Source organism: Ixodes scapularis, unplaced genomic scaffold (assembly GCF_016920785.2).
Source record: "Ixodes scapularis isolate PalLabHiFi unplaced genomic scaffold, ASM1692078v2 PGA_scaffold2__306_contigs__length_199485367, whole genome shotgun sequence".
Lineage (NCBI taxonomy): Eukaryota > Metazoa > Arthropoda > Arachnida > Ixodida > Ixodidae > Ixodes > Ixodes scapularis.
The window spans coordinates 128582861-128598334 of NW_024609857.1; the positions used below are offsets into that span (position 1 = coordinate 128582861).

General features: G+C 49.0%; 2 protein-coding genes across 2 annotated transcripts; both read right to left on the bottom strand.

The window, feature by feature from the left end:
* Positions 1 to 3696: 3696 nt before the first annotated feature.
* Positions 3697 to 11254, bottom strand: LOC8040636 (DDB1- and CUL4-associated factor 4). The gene is made up of 2 exons (XM_029982031.4): positions 10036 to 11254; positions 3697 to 4560 (listed from the first exon to the last, which is right to left on the bottom strand). The coding sequence occupies exons 1-2, from the start codon at positions 11137 to 11139 to the stop codon at positions 4258 to 4260; spliced, it is 1407 nt and encodes a 468-aa protein (XP_029837891.3). The 5' UTR covers positions 11140 to 11254; the 3' UTR covers positions 3697 to 4257.
* LOC121836804 (piggyBac transposable element-derived protein 2-like) lies at positions 6157 to 9359 on the bottom strand. The gene is made up of 2 exons (XM_042292020.1): positions 9282 to 9359; positions 6157 to 7905 (listed from the first exon to the last, which is right to left on the bottom strand). Exons 1-2 carry the CDS (start codon positions 9352 to 9354, stop codon positions 6659 to 6661), a joined length of 1320 nt encoding a protein of 439 aa, XP_042147954.1. The 5' UTR covers positions 9355 to 9359; the 3' UTR covers positions 6157 to 6658.
* Positions 11255 to 15474: the final 4220 nt, after the last annotated feature.

Below are 15474 nucleotides of genomic sequence, written 5' to 3' on the forward strand. Positions count from 1 at the left end.
CAGGGCATCACAGAAATCTTCTAACATTTTTCCGGTTGTATCTGTGAATCCATCAAACTCTTCTATGTGGGCATTCATGTCTCCCATGATAATTATATCCTGATTAAGGCCAATTTCCCTAATGTCCTTCGAAATACATGCAAAGTGTTGTGAATTTTCCTCCCTTGAGTCACTTCCTCTTTTTAAGTATGCAAACCCCAGAAGAGTGTTCAGACCTGTTACCCTACCCTTCAGCCATAAATGTTCCCTGCAGTCTTCTCTCTCCCTTTCCCAGTCCTGTCCTTTTACCAACGCTCCTAGGCCTCTGCCTTTCCTTTCCCCTGCCCTCCGGTTGCAACCCACCCAAGAACAACCTGGTATGTGGGGCAATTCCTCCTCATCCCTAAGATGTGTTTCTGCGACACCATAGACTGTAGAATTTTCTGTCTCTAATTGTTCCCCGATCTCTTCCCATTTTAGCCTGTTTCTACCCCCCTGCATGTTGATAAAGCTTATATTTAGCTGTTTTCTTTTCTTTTTCCTACGAGGCTTCCTCCTGCCCCCCCCCCTCCCACCCCCCTTACCAAAGTTTTGCCCGAGTTCTCATCTACCTTCGGGCCCTCGGTGGGTCCAAAAAAACCTTTGCCCTGTCTCCCATCTTAGCCCCGATACGCCACCCCGTGTGCTGTCCATAGTGTATCCCATCTCTTTCGAATCGGGGTGATGGCCCTCTTTGGTACACTCCCTTGTTCACCTCCAGTACCTCATAGCCCAGCTTCTCTTCCTGTTGCCCGATAGTTCGGTTGGCCGCTACAACATTTTTCTCGGTTGCTACCGACTGTTTCTCCACCTTTGGGATCGTGCACATTAAAATGTGCACCCCCTCAGAGACAGCCCTAAGCTTCCTCACCCCAGCCTCTATCTGCCTTCCCAAGTTGTGGCCCCTCCCATTGAGAACATCGTTCAGTCCAGCGTGTACGATCACCAGGTTTTTCCCCTGCTCATTTTCCCACACTATGTCCTTTGCGCTCTCAATCACCTCGCTCATGCACTTTCCAGGGTGGGCTAACACCTTCACCCTGTCGTCTCCACTCGCCCTGCTCGCTACCCCTGTGGCACACCTGGAGACATTAGAGCTACCAATAACTAGTACTCTCCGAGTCCCTGCCCCTGCATGCTGCTGCTCCCCTACTGCCGGCTCCTGATTTCCCACACCTTTGGGTGTGGACGCATCGACTTGCACACGCACCCCCGATCTGGGTGCGGGAACGGGGAGCTCTGTGCCCTTGTTTTCTTCTACTGTGGGGTTCATCCCAGTTGTCCCCTGTACGTTATTCTCCACCTTCCTTTTCAGTTCTTCAAATTCGGTCTGTGCCACCTTTCTTTGTTCTGCCTCGCTTCTCCATCTCCCCTCCATTTCCTCCAGTCTCGCCTTAGGACTACAAGCTCTATAAGCTGCACTTCAAGCTTCCCACGTTCCTCCCGCTCTATTTCCAGTTCCTTCTGCATCTCTTCCAGCCTCACTTTGGCTATCCTCCCTCCCTCCCCGGTTTCCACTGCCTCCCTTTTCTCCACTGCTTTCCTCATGGCCTCCGCCATCTCCTCTAGCCGCGTGTTTAGAGTCGCGGTCTCTCTCGCCTCTCTTTCCAGCCTCTCTCTCTCTTTCCGTTCGGCGTTGAGCTCCTGCCTCATCTCCTGCAGCGCCTCAGTCAGCCACTCGATTTTTACGCAGATCCGGCATAGGTATTCCCTATCCGTAGCCTCCTCGATCGAGCTGAAAGGGGTCTCCTCGAGGAAACACCATCTACCGCAGCCGCCACACTCGACGTTCTGCACTTCCGGCTCATCATTCCCTCCTCTCTTTCTTTCCTCGTTCGTCATGCCTCTGCGTCTCCCACGTCCGTGGGAACTTACCCGGCTACGTGACCACACGCGTAGACTAAATGACAGCAAACACTAAACTCATTCGTCGCTCTCCAGCGACGTGTCCCTCCAAAAATTCAAACGGCACCGTCCTAGCACCATGTGGCCCCGCTAAGCCAACTTCCCTGTCGCTACCGCCACATCTAGCCAAATTACCCCAACTAAACAATATCCCACTCTCTGCGCTACTACTTCATACACAGTTGGATAACAGACTGCAAAGAGTGGAAATGGAAAATCAAAGGCTACTTAGCTACGCAGCAGATCCGTCGCGATGTCGCATCCGATGTTGGGTCTCCTTCTCAAGGGGAACTCTGACGTTAAGCTCAATGTTGGCTACGCCCATGCCGTAGCCTTGACTGCGCTGTTGGTTGCGCTTGAATTCGCCCGCTCCAATCAACTGATTTCGGCAACTTGGCAAGTAGCAAAGTTTGCCGGACTGTTTAAGAAACATTTAGACAGAGCTGCGTCGTAATATTTGACGTGTGGTCTTCCTAAGCGATACTGAAGAGGACTGTATTGTTTTGTCAAAACCAAAAATAAAGCGGAGTTCCCCTTTAATGGCTGCAATAATAAATCCTGAACTCTCTTATCAAATCTGGATGCCTCAACTAGCCTCCAAAGCACCTCTGTTCAGATGTCTGTGGTACTATACTACGACTGCTTAGCATCCTAGGTTTAGGGTCTTTCAAGACAAACTGCATTCCAATGGCTTTGATCTTGTAGTGAAATAGACGGTGCTCTTGTGCAAAAACATTGCTAGCCTGTGCTCATCTTACGTTGCAAGCAGCTCTCCTTCACGGTAGTTTCTGAAAGGTGAAGTGAAAATGCTGCAGTCAATATTATCAAAATGGTATGCTGCGCATGGTGCGACACCACCACGGCCAAGCTGCATCACTAGATGCCGGCTGCTTCTTACAAAGCAGATAAGTAGATGCTATTTATTGAAATGATGCCTTCAGGGTTGCATTTTTTCACGCGCAAAATGTAGCACCCTTGCCATGCCTCGTCACTGCAATCAACCGCACCGCAATCAAGGTAAGCAACAATTGCGTCATCCTACTCCGCATAAAGTCATTGTGGAAAAAACCCAGTTGCATCCTGCCATCCCTTGTCTCCATTAGAGTTCTAAAATGGAGCGGGACGACAATTGGCTTCACTCTGGGCTCACGCGACACTCACTTGTTCGTGCATATTTGAATCGGTGCTCCGTGGACGTGCTCCGTGGACGTGTTCCGTGAGGCCCGCTTCAGACGAGGCGATTTCACCCAGCAACTTGACGTCGCAGCACCAGCAACATGGGCTGCCCGCGTTCACGCATTCAATTTTATTTTTCTTGCACTATTTAGACCAGGGGTGGCCAGGCAGACCCGGCCTAAGAGCCGCAAACAAAGCCACGAAACTTCCCAAGAGCCGCGGGAGGGGGGGGGCGGAATTTCTTGTCCATAGCAATAAACGAAACTCTAACTACTTCCAATCTATCCGAGTCAAAAGCAGTCCAACTGTACGTAAGGCAGTAGCACAAGACTACCAAACTGCAACCTGCCTTTCGATTTAAAACGCGTTCCATCTTTCTTTTTGGGGACGTGCTTGTGTGACCGGCAGGGAGGCGGGGGAGGGGGGGATTGGGGGAAGGTGGGGGAGGGGGGGATTGGGGGAAGGTTGGGGAGGGGAGCCGCGATCCGCACTGTAACATGAGAAGAGCCGCAGCTTGGCCACCCCTGATTTAGACGCACTGTTACGTGCTAAAAACATGTTTTTATATCTTTGAATGGCGTTGAGAATACTAGGTACTTCATCTTTTTGAAAAGGTTTATTTCCAGAAACAATCCATTTCAAACCAGAACCAAGTCATTAGTTGTCATCACCACCACCACAAGGGTGTCACATGAAAATATTGCGTCCCTGATTGGCTGCCGCTGCTTGAAACGTCTCCGAGGTGTTCAAATTGCTCATCAGTTTTAAGCCGGACCCGATCTCGGCAATTTGTGTAGATCTAGGGAAAGCAAGGGAACAACCCGCCAGCAACTCCAAAATTGCTGGAAAGGTTGCCCCGTCTGAGGCAGACCTGAGACTACAGAATTCTTCTTCTATCTTCTCCCCTGCCCTCCACATCTATTCTTATTTATTGTTTTATTTACAACACTGGCAGCCCTTTTAGGCTGTCTCTGGAGTGTGTTTTTATAACAAAAAAAAACAATGAGAAAAAAGAAAATGAAGAGCAAGAATTGTACAGCAACCAATTATCACAAATTGGATCAATCCTCATTCTGGCAACTTGGTAAAGTACAAAAGCACATCCAGTTTCGTCGAATAAATTTCTCTTGACCTCCACCGAGAGCAGCAGAGCAGCTCTCAGGAGAACACGTATGCCCTGGTGCCAGCGGCGAGACAGACGGTTGGCTTTGTCCGGAGGCCATTCCAGGAATTGGAGTACCAGGACCACGGCCGGTGGGAATTCGCTTCCTTGGGCGGCACGAGGGCAGTGAGGGGAGGCACGTCCATGTCCTGGGCCCCCAGGCGCCACAGCCTGGTGACCCCGTCCTGTCCCGCCGAACAAAGAGTGCAGTCCGTACGGTCATAGCTGAAAGGGATCTTTGTCCCGTCGTTGTGGTGTCCCCGGAAGGTCTGGATTACCTTCCTCGATGACAAGTCAATCTGAAAAGAGGTTTGTGCAGGTTAGGCTCGAGTGTTTACATTTATTTGTCGTTGTTGGGATAACATTGGATATAACGAGACTGGTACGGATGATACGAGCTCCGTTTCGTGCGGTTCGGAACGGAAGCGAACATGTGGGCACTGGCTATGGCCCAGCATCGATAGCTTCTCAGAGGAGGCGAATTGTTGTGTGCTTGCGCGAACACACCCGGCGGCAATCCCTTCATTTGGGGGCCCCATGCTTGCTGCCATATCTAACGAGCCTGCGCACTCCCTGCTTCCTTCATTGATGAGCAACAATTTGAAGACTTTAGCAGGGACCATTTGTGTACAGCGTCCACCAAACTTGTGTAAAATGTGTGATCCGTGCATTTTATAATGGGAGCACCATCCTGGCAGCAGCCGAGCGAACTGAGAACTCGGTTTGTCTTTCCTGTACAAGTTCAGCGAGCGCCGTACTTTACAAAAGCTTCAGTTGTGCACATGCATGGCTGGTCATTTTATTGTGGCCTAATCGGTGGGTTTACATGAGTGTTGTCGAGATCTCATCTTGACAGTGAAGGAATAGCTTTCTATCCCCTTGGTGTTGCATATGTGTACACTACATGACACAGCTGGTGCGTGAACATGTTGCTGCTTTTAGAGCGCAGCTCTTAGGCGCCCGTTTCAGTGCTTTGCGGCGCTGGCGTAGCCGCGCTAAATTTAGAGGAAAATCGACGTCACATGACCTTAACACCAATTCAATTCCCTCCTAAATATAGTGGGGAAATTCACTTTCTCCGCCAGATTTAGCGGACAAATTTAGTTTCTCCGCTAGATTTAGCAGGAAAATTGACGTCACAAGACCTCAAACCAATTCTATTCCCGGGGAATTGAATTGGTATTAAGGTCAGATGACATCAATTTTCTCGCTAAGAATTGGTGTTGGGGTCACATGACGTCAATTTTCACGCTAAGTCTAGTGGAAGAACTGAATTTGTTCTTAGGTGACGTGACAGCAAGTCAGGTGACGTCATTTTCTCCCGCTAAATATAGCGGGGAAACCGAATTGGAGGAGGAGGGGATGGAGGAGGAAAAGGAGGGGCATACTCTGCGCTCCTCCTCCTTAAGAGCTACGCTCTAAGTTCGCATTACAGAGTGTCTTTCAGAATAAATGTCTTTCATTTATTCACAGCTTACTCAGACATGGCACTGAAGAAATTTCACTGCAAGGAAGCGAAAAATGAGCGCTTTCCAAGAAACTACCATACTTGCTTTCACCGCGAAGATAAAGGAAATTTTGTGCATCGCTCGTACGTCGTGCAAAGTAGTTCACAATATTTGGTTGTTGGAAAGACCACATGCATTAGGCATTTGAAATGCGCATGTCTTCCTTGATGAGATAACTTACACACAATCTAAAATGCACCTACGTATATCTCCTTTCTCTACATTACGGGAAGAAGCCGGACCTTCTTACTACGGTTCTTGAGGTGAAAACGAGTATAGTCCAAGGTTCCCAGACAGTGAAACCAACATACGAAAATTGAGAAACTTTATTATTTGGCTGCTTCTGGGTCTTACAGATTAGAAATGCAAAAAAATCTGAGTTTCATTTTCAGATTTTAAAAATACCCAATGTATCAAATATGATACACTGGGCAGTAGGTGAACACTATGAAAATCGTAAAAGCAGTTGCGTTCTTTGTTGAGGCACAGATAGACATTACACTAGCAGCATGCAACGAAACTGAACTTGTCATGAGGTGAGCAGTTCTTGCATCGCTGCCTCTTCTCAGACACCAAAGGAAAGTGACCTACACCATCCTTGCGGACATCAAACTCCGGAGTTCTGCTTGCGCCTGCGCGTTTCCTTCGTTTGGGTGTGGGGCATGGTAGAGATGATGGTCTCCCTCTCACATTCTTCTCTGCCTTCAACAGACTGTCCGCCACGTCAGCAATGAACACGCGAAGCTTCACCGGCTTCATGTGAAGTTGCTTAGAGTGCCGTCTGTGCAAATTCCACGCATTCACTACCGCGATCATGACTGTGTGGTAGAAGATGTACAAGTACCACCTTCGTGACTTGATGCAGTACTTGTACAAAGAAACCAGATAATTATGAAGATTGATTCCGCCCATAAAGCTGTTGTATGCTCCAACGATGTGAGGGCGAGAGATCTCGATATGTTTTTTTCTCTTTTCTGTCCCATCGCCTCACGGTTTCAACAGGTTCGACAGACAAGTAGTTAGACACGAGTGAAACAGTGCGACTGTCATACCATCTCACAATGGCGATGGACCTTGCAGTGTTGACACGGTAGTCGAAAGAACCTCTGCCTTCTTTTCTGAGCTCCTTCTCGGTCATGAGTTTGCAGTCTTGCAGTCGGTTTTGACGCAATGTTCCTACGTAATAAATGCCTTTCTTTTGCAGCTCAGCCGCCAAGTCAATGCTGCTGAAAAAGTTGTCCGCTGCAACTTTGAAGTTTTTGTTTTCTGGAATAAGTGAACACATCTGTAAGACTGTGCCGCCTCCAAGACCGTGTTCATACTTCTTTTTACTTTGTCCCTGGTACACCTCAAATTGGTATAGGATCCCCGTTGTTCCGGCACGTCCCCAAAGTTTGAAGCCCCAAGGGGTTGGTTTGTTGGGGAGGTACTGCTTTAGATTGCTTCTTCCCGTGAAAGCTACCATAATCTCATCAACAGAATTCAGCTCCTCTTGTTCGACCTGTGCAAAGTTGCATTGCAAGCTTGAAATCCAGGGACGGAGTTTCCATACCTTGTCATTCTTGTCTTCCTGGGCAACGTCGCAATTGTTGACAAAATGAATGGACTGCATTAGCCTCTTAAACCTATTCCTCGACATGACATCACAGATCGGGGCGTATCGTGTACCGTTTTCCCAGTAGCACCGTACACTTGGCATCTGAACCAAACCCATCTGCAAGTATATTCCCAAAAATTGTTCCAGTTCAGCCCTGGTTGTGGCCACACACTCCCCCATTTTCTGAGTGCTGTAGATGTTTGTTTGCTCAGTAAGAGAATCCATCATATCTACAGTGACGAATTTTCTGAAGAACCCCAAGGGTGTATCAAGGTCACCGGGTTCGGAAAACTCCTCCGACAATAAACCTGGATTGCCGCTAAGTAGCTCTTTTTTCCATTGCCCGCAATCCACTGTTGATGAAGCGCACGCCCCGCCTGACATGCTCTCTTCACCCTCATCGTCTGACGACTTTTCTTCGGGATCTGGTGGAGGTTGTTCCGAAGTCAAATACTCCTCGTCACTGTCTTCAGAAAGGTCGATATCACTGCAGTCATCACCAGCACAGATGCGATTGAGAATGTCCCGTGCAGAGCAATCTGTAAAGGAGGTAACAAAACGCAAAGCTGAAACATCTGACATTCAAAGTATCCGACAAGAAGCGACACTGACAAGTGCCCATTGTATCATATATGATACACTCGATTACGCTCGCCGATGCCACTCATAGAGTTATTATAATGTACGCTAGAGGTTCAAGTGGCGCTAGTGTGCTGACGCAAATTGAAGCAGGCAGCAACCAGTCGAAAATTGACTTCCGGTAATGCATTTCTATGGGAAAAAGTGAGTGCATTTTCTCCCTGCGCTCGACCATAAGAGCAACTATCCTAAATAATTTGTACGTACTAGGTAGTTTGGAATATTTCTCAGTCAGGCCGACGAAAGAATTGGTCAGATACGGCGTTTTTCTCTTGAATTCATCGCACTAAAAACGGTGCTAAAACGGCTTCGTACGTGTATTTATGTGCACTGTTGGACACAGTTAGCGCGAACGCGGCGTCGGCGATTTCCAGCATGGGGGATATACATGTCAAACGAACGAAGGACATCTGGAAAATCAAGAGCAACGGCAAGAACTACGCAGCAACACCGGATCAGTAACTCGCAGTGCATGTACGATCAAAATAAATTGAAGGCCACGTAATCTATTCCGATTTTAAATAAGTGAGTACCGCTTTATTCTTTCTGTCCTGAGCGAAGCTGCGTGTTCTACGTTCAAAATATCACCCGTGCGCTAGACATCTTTGAGAACAAGTGCGCGATAAAAGCTGCCCGGCAGAGAAAACAATACGAAGAGACACCTTTCATATCCCACGGACTTTATTCTCTACGTTGAAGGTTTTTATCAGCTCATGCACGACGGGATCATTTTCATATGGTGACAGGACTGGCATATTATCAATATACAAGCGTCACCGGAATGCTGGCGAGCCTTGAACACACTCTATATTCGTTTCGATTGTAATTTTGCTCTGAATCGTCGCTTGTTTTTACACACCTGCTGCGGAACACACGTTTGGGACTGAAATGCAGAGAAGTTAAACATCGCTCACTGATGAAGAAAAATGCGCTAACTATAGCAATTAGACTTTTACAATGTTAATTAAGACACATACTATTCGGTACGACCGAAATAACCAAAGTGTTCCATGTTATTTTCCTGCGAAGAGACGAAATGCACGCGCGTTTTCCCATAGGAATGCACAGGAGCACCGCAAAAGTAGACTGGTTGCTGTCTGCTTCAATCTGCGTCACGGAAGTCGCACAGACACTAGCGCCAGTTGAACCTCTAGCGTACATTATAATAACTCTATGATGCCACTAACTTCTGATAACGTAGAGTCAACAAAACTGTGCACTGATCGTTCACTGTGCTTTAAGGAACAAATAGCGAATATCAATATCGCAAACTCACCTCCTGATTTTGCAGACCGACCGTAAAAAGTTCGTGTTGGCACGCCGGCCGCGTTTCCGCTGGAGGAAGCCATCTTGCGGGAGCCTGTGGGACCCCTTGTGGTGTATATTTGAACTACATTTTGCGAAAAATCCCGGGAAATGTATCTGGGGTGATACAGTGGGCATTTGGTTTCCAAAAATGTGTTTCGTATAAAAACGAAAAATGTTTGAATGGGCCGTATCAGATATGATACGCTGGGCATTACAGGGTTAAATGTGCGGTAAAAACATAAAAAAACGGCGGCGGCCTGTTTGTACTGTTTCGTGCTACATGGTGTGTTTAAGGGCGCGAGTAGCGTAGCTTATTTAGTGACCCTAGGCGCGAGATCATGCTGACAATGGGCTTCTCTTGTTTTCGTTTTGCACCGTGAAACTTATTATTTCCAAGCAGTTGATGGGTCAGAGTGACCCACGTATGTCGGAACAATGTTATGAGAACGCTCCCTGCTGGAAGCAAAGCCCCCGCCGCTGCAGGAACACGTCTCCCACTGACGTCACATCAGCCGCAATGCTCCGGTGCCCGTACAAGTCTTGCCGGAAAAAAAAAAACAGATTCGGTGGTACCAAATATATGCCGCTGAGGCTACGGGTAGAGGACTAGGAATGGTAGGGAGCAATGGCGGCTGGTACGGTGTCACGTGACTTCACGTGCAAGGGACGTCTTTATGTGGTCCTTTCAAACGGGAGCAAGCACCCAGCCTGCTCAGACTCACCGCCATCAGCTTGCCGTCGTACGCACTGGCCAGCAACGTGTCGGCGGGTCCGACGAGCCCGAGGTACGACACGCCTCGTCCGACCGCCACCTCGTACGCGCACCTCGAGCCTGGACGGTCCCGGAGATCCACGCAGAAGACGCTCCCCTTGTGCGTCCCCGCGTACACCAGGTTCCCGTCGGCGCTGAACACGAGGCTGAGCGGGTTCTCGCCCCGGGTCCACACATCAGTCACGGGCTCCCGACCTCCGTGGTGGACTTCGGCTCTTCGCTCGAGCCCCACGGCGCTTTTGGAGGCGTCCGGCGAGGCGGCGCAGCACCAGACGGCCGAACCGGCGTACTCCCGGGTCTCCGAGCCGTCGTAGTCCCTCGGACTCGAGACGGGTCCGATCGGATGCAGGGCGACGAAGCTGCTCGGCGTCGTGGTACAGTCCGTGTTGACGCAGGCGTACAGAGCGTGGGGGCGACCGTTTCTCGACGTGATACAGACGTCCACCACCTTGTGCTGCGGGTGAACGTTGACTATCCTCCCGGGTTTGATGCCTTCCCTGGTCACGTGCAGCGTCCGAACGAGGGATCCCCGCTGTCCGCTCGGGGTTTTGGTGGCCCACGAGCCGATCAAGAGCTCGGCTCCGGGGTGACCGACGAGGTAAGCGCATTCCTCGACGCCCGATATCACCCCTCCCGAGGATTCGACGTCGTCTCGGTCCGCGGTGGTAGAGAGGTCAATTTCGGAGGCGAGTTGGAGGGACGCCATCTGTGCAGAGCGGACGGAATCGGTGAACTTGCCTGTGCCTAGCCTGCCGAGTTGCAGAGAAGTGAGGCTCCGGGGAAGCGGGCGACAGTTGCGCTGGAGGCTCTCACGGACGATCCGCTCGCAGTCCTGTTCGGCCCTCTTGGCCCGGATCGTGGCCCGGGTAACAGGGTTGTTTCTGTTACAGCCTGGCAGCAGTCGGAAGTATCGCTTCAGTTCAGCGTCGTAGTAGAAACCCGGCAGGTCGGAAAACGCCTCGTCTTCGACTTCAGGAGCCGGCGGTGATGTATGACGCTCGCTTGCCTGACGACGCTTGCGACGCTGCTGCCGACTTTGTCGCCAGCTGGACATCGATAGCGACGATTGCAAAGACAGCGGTAAGGGCGATAAGAAGTGTGTCAACGAAAGCGAGTGTCGGCGGCGGGCGCTACTTTCTGGATGCGGCCATGTGATACTGTGTGACACCAAGGCCTATTCGTCAACCATTGATGTGACACGCTCGAAGCAGTGGCGCTATTGTTCAGCTATTCTTTGAATATATCACAACCACAGTTATTCCCACATGGATAAATTATGTAAATTATATCTGAATAAAATGTGAGTTAAACTGTAAACTGAAGATTATTAATCGATTTATGGAGTTATGTTAGTTTTTCTTCAAAGCCATCGGGCGGCCATCTTTCATGCGGAAAAATCGCGTTTCTGCTACTGTTGCAGAACCTGGCAGCAGCGTGCTGAAAACAGGTTTTCTACTCATTGTTCGTCATTCGCGGAAGAAGTTTTTCAAGACCGTGTGCAAGCGTTGAGAATTGCCGTTGAGAACACGCGAAAATTTTTATGAAAGCGCAGTGCCGCAGGGAAAATGGCCCAACTCGTCCAAAGAAAGTTTCGCGGCTTGATCAAAGCTGCCATGGCACGCCGAAGTGGTGCGTCTCTGCCTTAGCACGCTTGAATACGATCAAAAACCAACGCCGCGCCAAAGTTTTGAAGATGTATCAGATGTCTTTGCATCTTATATCGGCCACGGAGTTCTGGATCGTCCAGCTGTTCCGGCGAGTTGTTATCAATAAGGAGGGAAAAACCATCTGTACGGTTGCTCTTATGCACTATTAACCATGGTTCGGGGTCAGCTTTCAGTGGGATTTCGGAAGCGAAGAGTGCCCGTACAGTACACAGCTTTGATTGATGCTCGAAGTGCGCGAGCACGCGAACGCCTTCCTGGAAGGCGAAAACACGGTGAAGCCGAATCACGTTCGACGACGACTACGTGAAGTGTATCAAGGTCAAAGTGCATGCCAGCACAGGTTTCAAGGATTTATGACTGCACAGTTCTTCAGTGCACATTCACGTGACCAAACGAACTGTCTTTAGCGTAAACAGGGTGTCACAAAAAATAGTTTTTTTTTTTATTGCGAAATTAAACTAGGCATCGCCGAACGCTCACTCTCCGCCCAAAGGTAGCGCTAGAGGTCACAACCAGATGCCAAAGTTTCAGGCCGATCCGATACCTTATTCAAAAGTTAAAAGTGATTTTCTGAAAATTATTCGAGCCGAGTCGGCCACCATTTTTCCACTGAAATTTTCAGAAAATGACTTCTAACTTTTGAATAAGGTATCGGATCGAGCTGAAACTTTGGCATCTGGTTGTCACCTCCAGCGCTACCTTTGGGCGGAGAATGAGCGTTCGGCGATGCTCAGTTTATTCTTGCGGTAAACAACTACAACAACAAACAAAAAAAACGTGTACATTTTTTTTTGTGACACCCAGAGCCGTAAATGTAGAGAGTTTGGCCATTCGTTGGGAAGTATAGGAGACAAATGAGGAGGCGCCATTGGCCAAAAGCGGGCTGGGCGTGTTCCAGGGCGTCTTCAGAAATTTGAATGTGACCAACCAGAAGCCAGAAATAATACCCTGGCGGTGGTCGCGGGAAACAAACCTGATAATTGCATTAGAGTAACTCTTGATGGCTGAAAATATGGTACACGTGATGTGTCAATCACGCTCATCCAAAATTATGGTGGAAGAGTGCGACTAGCGGAACGATCGACATAATCCGTACGCCAAACGCCGAGGGCCGGGAATCGGCCGTCCGAGCGGTCACACTCTGTCCGCGCAAAACAGAGTTGAGCGGCGCATTCGTTTCTTACATCTTTCTGCATGATCATGATCAAAACAACGCGTGCGCCCTATTTTCAACTACAAAGAGTTACTACACTTCACCCTTACGCACTTATTGAAACCTTTGATCAGAACTGTTTCTCGCTACAACCGCTATGGGATTCTTTTCGGCTTCTGGTTGGTCAAGAGAGCATGCCAAGCCCTCTTTCCGAGTCTGCCGCACGCCCTAGCTCTGCCCGCGCCTCCCATTGACCAAACTCTCTACATATACGGCTCTGGTGACACCCAGAGCTCTGGTGACTACACTCCGTGCGACGCGACTGGCGCGCCGCCGCGCGGCCGGTACCGAAGGTAGGCAGTGAGAACCCCAGAGAAAACGAAACCGAAACCACGCCGCGTACGTCGGTACGCATTGAAGTCGGAGCGGTGCGGTTGCGCTGGGTTCACAGCATGAAGTGCTGCTTGTGCTGCGTCATTAAGTGCTTCAATAGTTATGCGGCGTCGTATCTCGAGGGGACAAAGTTTCACAGTTTTTCACCTCGCCGATGTTTTGTGGGACAGCGACAACGATGGAGCGTGCCGTACGACTCGAGAAATTTGGTCTCCCGATCATATCTGCCGCTGTGTCGGCACGGCTGACATATTCTACACTGCCGCTTTGCGTTCTGCGTTTGTTTTCGTACCAGTAACGCCTACATGTGTCAGCGCCGATGGGACGAAGTGAAATACCATCCCACACTCGCGGGTATGCAGTCCCAATTTCGTTGGAGGAATGCCTTCTAAAGAAGTTTCGTCCCCATCGTACGTGTCGATGATATTTCCGGACAAGTATGGCAAACAATCTGTACTTCATGAAGAAAGATTCGAACGGTAGAAAAAGTGACAAATATAAATCTTAAGAAAACAGCAATGAAACTCGAAATCACTGGAGAATCGACGTTTGAGTATTTAAGTTTATGTGGTGTGCTTTCTTTCTTGATCAGCCTCCTTTTGGATGTGGAATCGCTGACACCCCGAGTTCTGTAGACAACAATTTTTTTCCTCGGCTTTAGAGCCAGCTATCGCAAAGTGGTTCGAACTGGAAGTACTGTCCACTGGTCCCTTCCTACCTGTAAAATGTGCACCTCCCACGATGGGTGATATTATCTGACAGCCTTTGACGGTGAAAGCCAGTTCCCATGGCATTTAGTTACGCCGCCCAAACTAAATTTCCACCAGGTTTCGCTATGCCAGCTCTTTATGTTATAATAAGTGTTGTGCCAAGTTACGGTCATGTCAAAGTACCGAGATGTGCGCCGAAAATCAGCACCTCGCACAACAGGTTATTACACAACAGCTGACCGCAAAAGCCCTTGGCGGCCACTACCGTGTGTTGGCCGACAACTTTGTTTTCTCGGCCTTGGAACCACCTTTCGTAAAGTTGTTTCAATTGGCAGTTCAGTCCACTAGTCCCTTGCTACCGGTAAAGTCTCCACCTCCCACGACGAGTGGTATTCTCTTGACAGCCCTTTCATGGTCGAAACCGATTACCATTGAGTTACGCCGCCCAAACCAAATTTCCACCTGGTTTCCCTCTGCCACCTCTTTTTGGTATAATAAGTGCTGTATCATGTTACTGTCAAGTCCAAGCACCTGTGTGACCAAATATGCAGTTCGCACAGCCCGGTTATAACAGAACATATTGGGTCCAATATTGGATATCCCGTACAGCTTTATTTTTTTATTCGCTAGAAACATAACTTTCACACCTGCTGTCTTAACGAAACTTGGCACACTTCGTGCACAAACTTAGTGAACATCTCACTCGCCTTCAATATCATCGTTCCAGCAGTCCTACGTTTCCAGCGACGAGCGAAATAAATCTCCCACTCAGAGCATTTATGGTGGCGGCCGTCTTGCTTTTCGGAAAAGTGCTCCAACTCCTTTTTCGGCCACAAATGGAGAAATTACCCCTAATAACGACTCAAACTCAATATATAAAAAGTGGAGAACAACTAAATACCCTTTTGCCCCAGCACTCATGCAACGTCACCCTCAACGTATCGGCTCAAAAAGCAAAAGTTTCGTCCGAGCGCGCTACCGCCGCCACAGCTTGGCATGCGAAAAGGCGCCGCAGGCTGCTGGACGCGCCTCACTGTCGAACGCCAGCTCCTCCGCTAGCGACGCTGCGCGCGTTTTTCAAAGCGCCCCCTATAGTTCCCGTACGGAGTGTATATACACACAGGGTGTTTCACGAAAGGTGGACAAATTCGATATTGCGAAAACTACGCGTCGCAACAAAAAAGGGCTTGTGTCGTTTTCGTCCTGGGCCAGGAGCCCATTTAGGATAATTTTTAGAGTCTGGGATAATTAGGTTGTTAATTATTTTTGCGTAATGAACTTTTTTTAATATTGTGTTCAAGGGCATCGTTTCAATTAGAAAATTGCTCATCATCATCGAAAAACACAAAATCAACAAATTGCAGAACGATAGAAGGCACGCGAAGCATTTTACGGCTTCCTGAAAAACCGGACAAATTCGACGGGTTTCTAAGTTTCGGTTTGCTATCGAAGCGCATTTGTCCGGT